The sequence below is a fragment of the Leptonychotes weddellii genome, chromosome 6, assembly GCF_054177405.1.
Source record: "Leptonychotes weddellii isolate Sample4059 chromosome 6, ASM5417740v2, whole genome shotgun sequence".
NCBI lineage: Eukaryota > Metazoa > Chordata > Mammalia > Carnivora > Phocidae > Leptonychotes > Leptonychotes weddellii.
The window spans coordinates 36,451,785-36,466,319 of NC_138374.1; the positions used below are offsets into that span (position 1 = coordinate 36,451,785).

General features: G+C 51.1%; 1 protein-coding gene across 2 annotated transcripts in view; it reads left to right on the forward strand.

Moving 5' to 3' along the window:
* VSTM4 (V-set and transmembrane domain containing 4) overlaps positions 1-14,535 on the forward strand; it is an 80,663-nt gene that overhangs the window by 30,670 nt on the left and 35,458 nt on the right. For both annotated transcript variants that reach the window (XM_081823931.1, XM_081823932.1), the window contains exon 4: positions 7,212-7,319. In XM_081823931.1, the coding sequence (XP_081680057.1) occupies positions 7,212-7,319 (108 nt within the window). The remainder of the gene's footprint in view (positions 1-7,211; positions 7,320-14,535) is intronic.

Consider the following 14,535-nt stretch of genomic DNA (forward strand, 5'->3'; position numbering starts at 1 on the left):
GGGGCCGGCGCGGGTGGAGATTCTGCTGCACTCAGATTGGAACCTTGGAGCAATGATTCTCAGCAGGGGGTTGTGCCCCTCCAGAGTACATGTGCCAGTGTGTGGATACATTTTTGGTTGCTACAGCTAACCTTTTGATGCTCCTGGCATCTACCGGGTAGAGGCCAGGGGTGCTGACAAATGTCCTAACAATGCACAAGTCAGCTCCCCACAACAAGGAAGTGTCTGGCCCCAAATGTCAAGAGTGCCGAGGTTGAGAAACCTTGCCTTACTGAGAGGGAGGAAAGTTCGCAGGAATTATTATTGCAAAGTAGGTGAGGGTTATGACAAGAAGCCATGAAAGAATGTACTTGGTGAGTTCTTAGGCAGAGCCTTTGGTCAGTGAAAAACTGATGAATGTCAAAAGGTGATGAGGAACTTGTGAAGGGTTACACTTAGTGAAGGCATGGCATTTATGGATGATGAATCCCCTTGCCGAACGGATCTAGGGAGATGTGTGTGCCTTGGAGGCTTCCCCTCACTTTTAGTTAACTCACAGATGTGGTGGAAGGAGATCATGCCCCATGGGGGAGACAGGCGCTTGGATCCAAACCCACCTCTTCCAATAGCCAGTTAAAAGCAGTGGATGGAGGCACTTTCTCTCTTAGGAAAATATAGTCATGATTGTGAACATTGTTTGCAAACCAGACAGTGTCACTCAGATAGGACACTGGGATTCATTGTTTTGCCATCAAATATTTTCTTTGTCAGATTCCACTTCATTCAGTAGAGATTCCTTGTATCCCCTGCCTTTTCTTATGCAGGCTTTGTGGCTGTCTTTTTATTTAATGACCCTCTCCCAGCGAAATGATCCCCAGCTCTCTCCCTCAGCCTTTCATTCAGGGAATGCCTGTTTATTAGCAAGGAGATGAAAGTGACTTTACTGCTCATGGAGTGAAGCAATAGAAAAAATAATTGATTTACCCCATGTTTCTGGGAGCTGCCCCATGACCCAGAGCCCTATGGTGGGGGAGAAGTGTGGAGACATCCAGGGCATCCCTAAGGTAGGTCGCTGGCAGCTGTGACAGCAGGAGCCTTGTTTATCATCAGATGCATAAGGATTTCCTGGGGGATTGTTAGTAACCCGCATTCTGGGCTCCCCACCGAGAATCTGATTATTGCCTTTAGGAAGGGAGCAAAACATTTGTATTGGGGCCCGGGGTGTTTCCCTAGTGCAAATGGTCTAAGGACTGTATTTAGAAATAATCCATGGTACAGGGGCACCTGGGTGGCTCAGTCGGTTAAACGCCTGCCTTTGGCTCAGGTCATGATTTCGGGGTCCTGGGGTGGAGCCCTGCATTGGGCTCCCTGCTCAGCGGGGAGTCTGCTTCTCCCTCTGTTGCTCCCCCTGCTCGTGCACTCTCTCTGTCTCTCAAATAAATGATCTTTAAAAAAAAAATACCCGTGGTACAAAAAACAAGACTCCATATATTTGGAAATATGGCAGCATGTGGTCCCAACATGCCTTGCAGCATCATCAGCATGTCTAAAACAAGTGTATAATTAATAGTGGCTTATACTTCACATGTAGCTATCGACTATCAGGGTCACTCTCGACCTGGCTCTCTACACAAAATCCGTAGCCCAACGTGGGCTTACTTCTCAACACAGAGACTTAGGTCCCTTCAGAAAAGAATTGGAGTCCTCACTATGTCTAATGCCTCAGAGCAGCTGTTTCCAGAGCGTTCTTTCCCCGGGATTCCGGCAGCAGTGGCCGTGTGTTTTGCTTTCTTAACCCAGCCACGGTGTCGGCGAGGTCAGGGGTACGGATGAAACTCCCTGGCGCCTGATCCCGGGCCTTTGCCCTTTTGTTCCTGGATGGGACAGCTGCAGCAGGGCCTGCGGAGGGATGGCCGTCCCCCTGGGGCTCCGCTCAGCTGACCACATGCCCGGGGCACAAAACCCAGCATTGTCGGGCCTCTTGGTGAAATGCTGGAGTGAGTTAAAATCCCTCAGGGCTATTGCTATTGCTCAGGTGTTTTTCCCCCGAGCAAGATGATATTACAAGCTGGATTAAAAAAAAAAAAAAAAAAAAAATAGAAGGCTGCAGTTTGTCGCATGGACCTGAGATCCTGGTGTTTGCATTTTCCCTGGAAGAGTAGAGGACTGACATGGACTTTCTCCAGTCGGTGGTCTGGGCGAGTTGCTGCCTTCAGTGTGCGGAGGCATGCTGGGGCCCCTGGGCTTCCAAGCAGCGCGGAATGTCCCAGCTGGCCTCCGGGTTGCCCGGCAATAGGTGCTGCCTGCCTATCGCAGGGCCTCTCTGCCGGGCCTGCCCTGTGGTGGGCCTGGTGTTCTGGGAGTGGGGAGCAGGCACAAGCTCACTGTGCCCCCCCTCCCCCACCGTCTTGGCCTCCCTGCCGCTTGAGTGTCACTCCAGCCTGCCGCCCGGCCATCTGCTTCAGGGAGGCCTGGGCTGGGGCGGCTGGGGTCGTGGTGGGGTTGGGGGTGTGTGTGACATTTTCTGCATGGCGGCTTGCAGCCGAGCCTAAAAATGACATTGGTGCCTTTGGAAGTCCGATGGCAGAAGACAAAGCTGCACATGAGTTTGAGGAGCATAACAAGATTTTTAGAATGATTTTGAGGGCGCAGGTATATGTGGTGTTTTAAAAGCTAACCCCAGATTGGGTTAAATGCAGAGGTTTTTGTTCAATTTGGATCTGAAGGCTTGGATTCAGCCGCCAGACAAGCATTGTTTGGCCCGGTCTGGCCTGAGTTTTAAAACCTTTGAGCCAACATTTATAATTAGAGAGGTGTGTGCAAGGAGGTTGAGGGAAGGGTGGAGATAAGGCAGGACGGGGCCGGCTTCCAGGTGGAGGACGGCTGTCTGGAGCAGAGTCGCGGCCTCCTCGGAGGCAAGGAGGTGCTCGATCTAGGTGTTCGTGACCCTGGCTTAAGTGGTCAGCGTTCTACCTCTGTTTGCAGAGAAAATCGAGGGAGGTGGTTTCAGTGTTTTGAGCCGCTAAAACAGGGCAATTGTCTTTATGCCGCAAAAGGAACTCTCGGAACAGAGGGAAAAAATTGGAACGCTGGGGTGCTGGGTGCTGCCCCATCCAGGGAAACTCAGAAGTTCTGTTTGAGCTTTTCTCCTCCGGCAAGGTGACGCGTGCTCAGGTTCCTGTAGCTTCAGGAACGCGACAGAGAGCAGGCGCGGTTGCTCCCAGGCCTGTGGGGACGCGCACACAGGCGGCTGGTGCCTGCCAGCCAGTGTCCCCAGCCCGTGGGCCTGCGTGCTTGGCCGTGTAGCTGGCCAGATGTTTTATGGTCTGCAGCTGGGACTGCCTGTGGAGAGCCCCCTCTGTGCCACGTGGTAGAGGCTGTGGTCTGAAACCAGAGCGTGGACCTCTCGGAGCCCCTCGCCTCCTGTCGGGGCACAGCGGGCCACAGAGGCCTGCAGCGTGCTTCTGGGGACCCTTGTGGGAGATTCGCACCACGACCTTGTCCCTGCTTGATTGCCACAGTTTCCAAACCAAGGAAAGGGCTCCGATGAAGAGGGAGCTCGTAGAGGACGCTGCTCTGCTCCAGTGGTCCAGAAACTTCATTCAGTGAGACAGTTTGTCTCTTCAACGAAAAATGAGACTGAAGCCAGATGGCCCTTGCCGTTTTGGTCCTGGGGCCGGCATCTTTGGAGTCCCTTGGAGGCAGATGTTGTGTCGTGCCCCACGTCTGCGTGCCTGGCAATGGGACTGCATTATTTGCCGTTCTCTCATGCCAGACAGAAATGGCTACGCATGCTCAACTGCATGTAAATCCGGGACTGGCCCTATGTTCTCCGTGTTCTGGCCCATCCCGTGTCCTGTCACGAATCCTGGTCTGTGACCCCTATCCTAGCTCTCAGAATTTCGCTGTTTAAATGGAGACCCAAGCCCCTAGCTCTGACCATTCAGAGCTCTCACCGAGTGAATCTGCAAAGCCCACGCATCTGAGACACAGGCGTCTATACAGAAGGGCAGTTTTGATTTTTGTTGTAGGAGAGGGTTTCCGCTGTCTCAAACTCCTCACATGCCACTGAACTCCTCGACCCTCTAATCTGGCTCGGCCCCCACCATCCCACAGAATTGGCTTTCCCCCAGGACTTTTCCAGTAGCTTCCGAGCAGGAAAACCCAGTGGATGTTTTCCAGCAGCACTTGATGCTATTAAAGAATCTTTCTTACAATATCTACTCTCTTGGCTTCTAGAACTCTCAACTTCAGTCTTCCTCTGCTTCTGTGACTGACTCCCAGCTCCCTCTGTAGCAGACTCTTCCTACCCACCTTCCTGCTCCCTTAAATATTAGGGCAGGTGTTCCCTTCACCTGCAGCCTTATCCTGCTGTGCTTTCTACTTCTTTTACTTTTAATTCAGGCTCCTAAGTTCCATGAACAGAAGCCTTCTCAGACTAACTTAGGCAAAAATGTTGACTGAGCCTAAGACCATGGGAGGACCTCGTGGACTCTGGGTCAGAGACTACACTGAGCCTCCTGGGGTGTGGGCCAGGGAAGAGAGAGTCGAAAGGAACCTGAGATGTCTGATTCTGTCCCATCCTCCCTCTTCCTCTCTCGTTGACTGCAGCCTTACCTGTGTCTCTAGCTCACTGTGGAAGCCAGCCCCCCTGCCGCTCCCAGCATGCTGCTTTTTCTGTTTGGACACTTAACTAACTGCTTCTCCAGGTCCCAAGGGCTTTACAAAGGTGCATTCCTGTTGACTCAGCAATTGCACTTTTAGGGACTTCATCTTAAAAACCTAATATGAGAGGTGCATTAAGGTTTGAGTTTGTGAATGCTCATCATACTCATTTATTATAGGGAGCAGTTAGAAACACTTTGAGTGGCCAGTAATAAGGTCCCATGAAGCCACTTATATTAATCTGATACATTTTTTTCACTCTGTTTCTCTCTGTATTTTTATTCTTTCTATATATTTTTGCATTTTCTGTGTTTTTTAAAATATGACTCAGCACAGAGCTCCAGTCCTCTTTGAAGCTCCTTGTGACCTCCTCACGCCAGTTGAGTTCCTTCTCTGTGTGTTTCTAGTACTGGGCGCACACTTTTGTTGTCGCAAATGCCATACTGCTCTCTGATTTCTTGATGAGACTTTTAAATGTCCATTGTTATATTTCTTGTACTTAGGAGAGTGCTGAACATGGCTGATAATAACTGCCTGTTGGCTCAAGAAATTTAAGTCAGTAGAAAAACATTTTTGCTAAGCTCAAACATCTGTAGCTTTTTGCTGCAGAGAAGGATAAACTAAGGCCTTTGGCTTCCCTTTCCCTTTCTGAGCAATCGGCATTTTACCAATCAGATTGGTGATGAGGTTGATCACTGGAGTTTAAGAAATGGATGTATGTTGTTATGGGCTCAGGTTGATGTCCCCCCCAATTCATATGCTGAAATCCTAACCCCTAATATGACTGTATTAGGAGGTGGGGCCTTTGGGAAGTGACTATGTCATGAGAGTGGAGCCCTCATGAATGGGATTATTTGCCCTTATAAGATGAGACCCTGTAAGAGCTTGCTTGGTCTCTCTCTGTTCTCTGCCATGTGAGGATACCAAGAGAAAATGTCCCCAAACCAGGAAGAGAACTCTTACCAGATACCAGTTCTGCCAGCACCTTGCTCCTGTGAGAAGTATATGTTTATAGTTTAAACTGCTCAGTCGATGGTATTTTGTTATTGCAGCCCAAATTGACTGAGACATATATGGTCATGGTTTAACTTAGAAAAATTATTTGGAGTTGTAGATTAACATGTATTTCTGAGAAATGATACAGGGATCCCTTGTACCCATTTGTGCCCTTAACCCAATTTCTCCCAGTGGTAACATCTTGCAAAACTATAGTACAACATGGTAACCAGGATGTTGACATTGATACAGCCAAGATACAGAACATTCCCATCCCCACAAGGGTTTCTTATAGCCAAACCCATGTTCCCCCCATCAGCTACTCCCTCCTTAACCTCTGGCAATCACTAATCTGTTCTCCATTTCTATAATTTTGTCATTTCAAGAATATTATGTAAATAAAGTCATACAGTATGTAGCCTTCTGGGATCTCACCCCCCCCCACCACATACACACTTAGCATCATTGTTTGCAAGTTCCAGATTGCTACATCACTAGGTAGTATTCCATGGTGTGTGTGGACCACAGTTTGTTGAGCCATTCACCTCCTGAAGGACATCCAGGCAGTTTCCAGTTTTGGGCTACTGTAAATAAAGCTGCTATTTTGTGTGAACTGAAGTTTTCATTTCTCTGGGACAAATGCCCCAGAGTGCAGTTGCTGAGTTGAAGAGTATTTGTAGATGTATCTTTTAAGAAACTGTTTCTGGGGTGGCTGTACCATTTTATATTCTCACCAGCAATGCCGAGTGACCCAGTTTATTCATATCCTTCCTGGTATTTGGTATTGTCACTATTTTTTATTTTATTTGTTCTGATGGGTGTGTGAGATATCTCAGTGTGGTTTAAATTTGCGTTTCTCAAATGGCTAAGGAAGTGGAACATCTTCTCGTGAACTTATTTGCCACCTGTATATTCTCTTTAGTGAATTATCTCTGTTCCTGCTCATTTTCTAGTAGGATTGGTTTGTCTATTTTTTTACTGTTAAATTTTGAGCGTTCTTTGTATTTTAGGTACTAGTCCTTTATTGGATATACAGTTACAAATATTTCCTCCCACTCTGTAACTTGTCTTTTCATCCTCTTTTTACGGGTGTTTCCAAAGCAAAAGGTTTTAATTTTGATGAAATCAAATTGATCAAGTTTTCTTTACATGGATGATGCTTTCAGTGTCAGATATAAAAAAATCTCTGTTTATGGAGCCTGGGTGGCTCAGTCGGTTAAGCATCTGCCTTCGGCTCAGGTCCAGGGATCGAGTCCTGAGTTGGGCTCCTTGCTCAGCAGGGAGCCTGTTTCTCCCTCTGCCTGCCACTCCCCCTGCTTGTGCTCTTGTGCTCTCTCTCTCTGACAAATAAATAAAGTCCTTAAAAAATATATTTATAAAAATAAATTCTTTGCGTAGTCCTAGATCCCAAAGATTTTTCTCCTATATTTTCCCCCAAAGTTTATATTTTCTACTTAAGCTTGTGGTTTACTTTGAGTTAATTTTTGGTAATGTATGAAGTTTATCTTACTTGGTACCTCTCCTCCGATGTGGCTCGTCCTGACAATGCCCCACTGTGTCCTTGCCTTCAGATCTCTACATATATGCTGTGCTCGTGTGCTGTGTGGGGATCCTCAGTGTCCTCCTCTTCACCCTGACCATCATCTGGCAGTCTGTATTTAGCAAGAGGAAAGCCAGAGGTAAGAGAACCGATAAGGTCATGTCTGGAATGGGAGCACAACCAAACCACAGACAGGCGGAAGATGCTGGGGAAAGTATAACCTTGTTTGAAAAATGCATCGTGAGTCAGGGATTATGTCCCTGTGACTGGTGAGTACAGTGAGTGAGGAGATGTGTCTTGGACTCCGCTAAAATCAGCCGTGCCCACGTTGAAGTATCTCTTTTTCTCAAATCCCATCCTTCTGTGGTCTCTGGGGAAAGGGGGTGGGGGGTGCTTACCTCTCATTCGCCCAGACGGGGCTATGGAGTCAGATGAACCTGGTTTTGATTCGGGCTCTGCCACAGAAGACTGATTTTAGACGTGTTCCTTGGCCACCCTGAGCTTCAAGGTCCTCATCTATGAAATGAACTGGGTGGACCCTGCCTTCCTCAAATTGCACATGGTTGTAAGGTTCATTATTTAATTAGAGTACCAGCGTGGCGCCAGGCAGGCAGGCAGGGTCAGGAAGGCTCCGCCCACCCGGAGGGGTCACTTCCATCTCCTTTCCTGTCGGCATCCCTGTCGCCCTCCCTGTCGCCCTAGGTCTGTCCTCAGCCCCTTCCTGCTCTGCTCTTCCTTTCTTCATGATTACAGTTCTGGGGATTCCAACTCTCACCTCCCTATGCAGGCTGCCTGCTTTCCCTCTCCAGCCCCCACCTCTCAGCAAGCCTCGATGTCTCCTTTCCACCAGAGCCTGTACATTTCCTCTGAAATACCCTCCCCGCACCCCCTTCTGCATTCCCAAAGCAGGTGCGGATGCGGGAGCTCCCCGTGGATGACAGCTGAGCTCTGGAATGAGACCGGCTCTGGCTCAGATGGCTGCTCTTCACTTACCAGCCGATGACCTACCCACTGAGCCTCACCTTTCCCATCTAAGTAATGGGAAAGCGCTAGTGTGCCAGTCTCATGGGATTATTGAGAGGATGAAGTTCAACAACAACAGCAACCACATTTAACACATTCTGACTCTTGTAAGCGTCCTGCGTGTACGATGACATGAGGTTAGAGTTACGCATCAGCCTGAGGTCACAAAGCTGGGAAGTGTTAGATTTGGCAGTCACAGCGTAAGGGACTCGAACAGGGAGACAGAGCAGTGCTTCCGGAGGGCCCCTCCACCACGGAGCAGGCAGGGCACAGGGAACCCCGGAGGGAGGGAGGGGGTGCGCTCAGGGACCAGCCTGCAGCAAGCTGTTGGCATCGCAGGGTTAGGAGACGAGGACAGGAGAGGCTCCGGGAACTTGGAAGAGCTGCCGCTGTGGGAGAAAGTGTCACCAGCAGGAGCCTTAGAGGAGAGACCCGGGCAATGCCAACCCAGGAGACAGCAGGGAGGGAGCCGGGAGCATCCATTCCTCAGCCCTTCCTTCTCCCCTGTCCTCTGGATGTCCTGCTGCTCTTTGCTTGGCTCTCACCAACCAGGAGCCAGAGGGCAGGGCATGGAGGGAGGTCAGCCATCCGGGCCAGTCAGGATGGAGAGGGCATGGAGACACCCAGCACACTCAGCGCTGCAGACGGAGCCCGGCCTATGGGGGATCTTGCAGGGCCCGTACCCTTCCCACAGTGCTCCGGGCGAACTCTGTGCTGTGCCCGAGAGCCTTCCTCTGCAGCATCTGCCTGCCTTGTCAAGAGTGCCCAAGCTTATCTCCCGTTGCAAACCCTTGTCTATGCCTGTGAGACTGTGGGACGAGGTGCACATGTGCAGCTGCATTTGCAAATAGCGAGGAAGGCGCAGGCCCGTCATCTGGTCCACTCTCCTTGGAATTTGGCTTATGACAGATTCCCAACAGATGGGGGACAAATGTGTTTGTTTCCCAGCTGCTTTGCTCCCAACTGCTGGAGTTTGGAAGCCACATAAGCAGTCTCCAAGCCTGTTTGGCCCCAAAGGCACCTCTGCCTAGGTTCAGGAGCATGGCAGGGAAGTGTGCCTTGAGCTGCAGGCTCTGTTAGTTCGTAGGCAGGGTGGGGGAATCAAAGCAAAGGAGTTAGTTCAGGAGACATCCATCTCCTCCAGAGCCAATGAGGCCAACTGAGACACATACTCCAGGCCTCACACAGAGCCGCTGAGAACCCAGATCCCAGTCGCCCTTGTCTCTCCTGGAGCGGGCCCAGACAGACCCGTGTGCACCTGCACACAGTGTCGCAAAGCCCGACCGAGCTTTCAAGAGCTTCGCCGGGACACCTGCTGCGGGCCACGCTGCTCACTGGCTCCTCCACGTTCTTGTATAATCCTCACTGCCAGTCTGGAATGACAGTCCCTATTGCTCCCGTTTGCAAGAGGACGCAGCTGAGGAGCTTGAGAAAGTCCTGAAACGGGCATGCCAGAGCCCAAGCCCAGCCTGATTGGGAGGAAATTTCTGTTCAAGGAAAACTTTGCCGTCTGGGAGCCAGCCTTGCCAAGGAATTTTCCTTCAGCCTTCCATGGTGGTTGCTGCCAAGGTCCTTCCCAAACAGCAAGCATAGCTCCTGCAGCCCCTAGGGAGCTTGGCTTTATTCCAGCAGGCTGGCATTCTGTAGCCCAGGCCGGGCAGGTCCTGCCCCATGGGGTGCTAGCAGCCAGGCACCTCCCAGCCACCACAGGGCTGGGGACAGAGGACTGTGCGTGATGGGCCTGGGGTTACCCCTCACCTGGACCCTGGAGCCTCTGCACAGCGCTGCCCGAACCTTAAGGAGCTGGGAAACCTGCTCAAACGAGGATTCTGATTCAGTACGTCTCATGAGATCACGGTGGGGCCACCACTTTGAGTAGCAGCAAGGCCTTACAGCCGGTTCTTCTGAACTCTCTCCTACTCTGTACCCGTCTTTGTTATAACAAATATTTTGAAAGGATCCCATTACTATCTTGAAATGAAACTCAGAGATGAGATATGCTTCCTGTACCCACAAAAATACAATCAGGCCCAGACCCCCTTGTTATATGGACATTTTCTGGGTTTTCTATGTCACTATGTGTGGGTTGGGCCTTCTGCATCCTGGCCGCATGGAGGAAAGCCAAGGTCACAAAGCTGGGAAGTGCCTCTCTTGCCTATGTAAGAACCGCAGGGCATCCAGGTCTGTAGGCTGCTCACATACACATGGAAAGCGGAGGAGAGCCCCACACCTGCTCTCCCGCTCCTTCAGCAGGATCTGTCTTCAAAGAGGATATCGGAGTAGCCGTCCCCATTCCCGAAGCGATCCCCTGGAGGGTGCTTGAGGTAAACAAAGCCCAGCCCGGAAGCTGGGGGGCCAGGGGCCAGCGTCCTTCTCTCTCTTCATCCCCGCTGCTCTGCCCTCACCCGGCCTCGCTCTGCCTTGTTTTCCTGGGGTGCTCATTATTCACGTGAGCTGGAGTTAATTGCACCCATGTGTTACTTGCTTTCCACTTTCTCCCGAGCTGGGAGTCTTCGTCCTGGCTCTTCGTGCCGGGGTGCCTCTGCGGCTCTGAGTCACCCTGGAAAACACCAGTCCTGGTGGCCCAGGACCAAAGCCTGAGTTATACCTCAAGCACACTGCTTTCCAGTGGCCTTTACTTGTTTGGGAATGAGTCCAGACTCACTGCTTTGAGGGGACCCCAGCAATCCCCCAACCTTCCCTGTCTGAGCTCTTACAAGGGCAGTTTGAAGGCACACTAGAACCAGACGGAAGGAGAGGGGCTTAGCCCCTTTGTCGCTACTCTCTGTGTCTGTGATCTCGCAGTCTAGCTTGCACTTGCTCTGCTAGAACCCTCACACTGGAGCCAGGGCTTCCTAGAGCTTGCTAGGCCCCCGGGTTCCCCTGCTGCAGGCTCTGTTGAGTTCTTCCCCTGTTCTCTATGCTTCCCCACGGCGATGGGGCCAAAGAGCCTACGATCTTTACTCCCAGAGGTACAAGGAAGAAGGAGTCTGTCACAGCCATACTCCGTGCAGGGAGGAGGCTCAAAGCATGGAGTGGGGTGGCTGTGGATGAGGAGCAGAGGGGCGACCCTGGGGCCTTGGGGAAGTTGATGGGCTCACCTGCCTGGTGTCACAGACACTTGGACAATCTCTAGCACGAGCTCTCCTCACCACACACTTCTGAGACGCAGACTTGGTCTCAGAACGTGTGGGAAGGTTGGCTGGCTCTCGTGGGCCCACTGCCGCCTTGGGAAGCGGGCCCACCCTCCCTGGGCTGGTGCTTGTCAGCCCCCCCAGGAGCGTAGTGCGGAGAGCACGGGACCCAGAGCTTGGATTCAAGCTCCTTTACTTACAGAGTGGGTCTTTTCCGGCCCCGAGTAAACGCCCTGCGTCCCCAAGTGTCCTCACTATAAAATGGGGTTAAGAGTTTCTCTTACTCGTACAGCTACTGGGGATGCTCTTCCCAGTGTGGTGTGCCGGTCCTTGGTGTGGGCACTTCCGGGCAGCACCTTCTCCCGCGTGCAGCTCACTTTCCAAACCACATCCTTCCATCACGGTCATGGTGACTGCGGGATTGACCATCCCGACAGCGAGGGCAAGCAGAGCTCCCCCATGCACTGTCCCCAGTAGAGAGACACTGCAAGCCACATATGTCATTGGACATTTTTGTAGTAGTCACATTAACAGGGTAAAAAGGTAAAAAAAAAAACCAATCTCTTTTATTTAACTCACTGTATCTAAAATAGCATTTCAACAAGTATCAATAGAGAGATTCTGAATGCGACATTTTACATTCCTTTGTTAAATCCAGCATGATTTCACGCTTCCAGCACGTCTCATTTGGGACTAGGTGTATTTCGAGTGCCAGCCTGGGGCCCACGACTTCCATATAGGACGAGTCTCTAGACACACAACTTTATGTGCTGCTGCTTTCCACCAGTGCTTTTCCTGTGGCCATGAAATGGCTCGCTGTAGCAAGAGAACAGGCGATAGGAAACCCCATTCTCCTTCTCAGCTTACCACTTGGTGACCCGGAGAAACGGCTTCACCTGTCCTGGTGTCGGCGCCAGCCCGGAAGCACCGTCAAGGCAGGGCTGCTTCCTGGAGGGCCTGGGGTTTTGGATGTGGCATGACGGGAGCCCAGTTCTGTGCAAAGGGAAGGGCTGACGGGAAGTGGGGCACACCCCTGGTCTTATCTCTCCCCCCCAGGGAAGTGCCAATGGTCCTTTTCCAGGCCGCCGGGCTCCCTGCCGGTGCTGGGGCTGGAGGAGGCCGGGAGAGCACAGTGCTCAGTCGTTCTGGCTCCTTCTGCAAACGCACGGGACCTTTTGCAGGGGCTGTCGCAGTGTTGGCACAGTGTGGGAGACGCTTGGGGAACAGAGCAGAAATATCCATGGGTCCTATTTCAGGGTCTCTGCAAGGCCTGGGGTCTGGAGAGGGTGCAGGCAAATTAGGGGAAGGACTGGGGAGGGTCAGCTATACCTTGAGGCTCCAGTACTGCTTCAGGGCCTGAGAGGATGGGGGAGCATGGCTACCTCCACTCCAAGTCACCCGTCTGGGGGTGGTCGTGGTGACAGAGACAGGCCCAGATGGAGATGACACAGTCTTCAGCCTGGCCCGGTCGTCTGGGAGATTTGGCCCTCAGTTGGGGGCTGAGAGCAGTGTCGCCCCGGCCGAGGAGGCAGAGAAAGGGTAGCCTCAGGGCCTGGAGGTGAGAAAAGCTGTCCTTCCTTTTAGTCTTCAAAGTCCTAAAGATCCTAAGATCACCAATGAAAAAGAACTGTGTCCTGAGTTCTCATTTCTGTGCAGTACGGTTGCCTCTGGGTCAAGTGTGCTGGGTGGGAGGTCATGGCTCACGATGGAGACCGGCTCCAGGACCCCCCTTTTTATTGGCTCCCTTCTTTTCCTGGTCTCACTTCGCCCCTCTCCAGTGGATTTGCTAGGATCGAGTCCCGTACAGACTCTTTGTACCGAAATGGTTTGTCTTACAGGCTCTGCTTCTCGGGCAACCCTAGCTCTGGAGTCAGCACTGATTACGTTACATATATTTAAAGGTGACTCTGGGCAAGGGTTATTTCTCAGATGCACATAAGTCTTAATGTTTGGTATGCAGGATTACTTTTGGTTCCCTGGGCAGTCCCTCTCATTAAAGGGACATCGGCCCTGTGTTTACCGGTCTGAGACCTTACGAACATCGGTCAGCACGTGTTGGCTGAGGTGCATATGTTGTGCTCGGCACTGACCATCCTCCCTGGGCTCTGGTCTTCCTGAGTCAGCCCCCTCCCCTATGGCCAACTATTATGAGTCCCCCGGGCCTGCCCTCCTGCTCCCTGGCTTCCTGATCTCCAGGCTGCTCACCTCACTGCCCCTGGACTGGATTTCCCAAAATACAGGTCAGTGCATGGATTCCCTAGGACTCTAGCCCCAGCTCTGCCCTGCCCAGCTGTGGCACAGTGGGCCAGCCGTTTCTCCTGAGACTTATTCTCTTTGTCTATAGGAGCTCTAATACCAGCCGCCCAGTATCTCTGAGGATGGTAAGGGGTAGATACAAGAGGGCTCTGGAGTCAGGCTGCCCAGTTTTGTCCCTTCCTAGGTGTGTTAGTTTGCTTGGGCTGCCATAGTAAAGCTTCTAGGTGGCTGTCCCCTCCCTGTGTCTTCGCCTGGTCTTTCCTCTGCACTTGTCTGTTTCCTAATTTTTTCTTAGAAGGACATCAGTCATGTTGGATTAGGGCCCACCCCAGTGACCTCATCTTAACTGAATCACCTGTTTAAAGGCCTCATCTCCAACTAATTCACATTCTGAGGTGTTAGGTTTTAGGTCTTCAACATAAGAGGGACACAGCTCAGCCCATAACACCGCTGTGTGACCTTAATCAAGGTCATTAATCTCTCTGTGCCTCAGTGCCCTCCACTGTAGAATTAGGTGCAATGACAAAGTTTTTGCGAAGATTGAATTCAAATGCAAAGTTGTGGTCTTCAAACGATTTTGCTGGCATAGCACCTAAAAGCATTTCAAAAACTATGCACCCTTGAACATTTTTTGTTGATGTCTAAACTTTTTCATCATAAATGCAAATTGTTGCAAAGGAGGTAATTTCCAGGGCATCACAAATATTGACATCTTAAAATGAAATGGTTAAATCTCTTTTACATCTAAATGTCATGAATTTAGTAACTACTTCTCTTTATTTAAAAAGACTCTATGAGAGCTACCATATGATCCAGCAATTGCACTACTGGGTATTTACCCCAAAGATACAAAAGTAGGGATCCGAAGGGGTACGTGCACCCCGATGTTTATAGCAGCAATGTCCACAATAGCCAAACTGTGGAAAGAGCCAAGATGTCCAT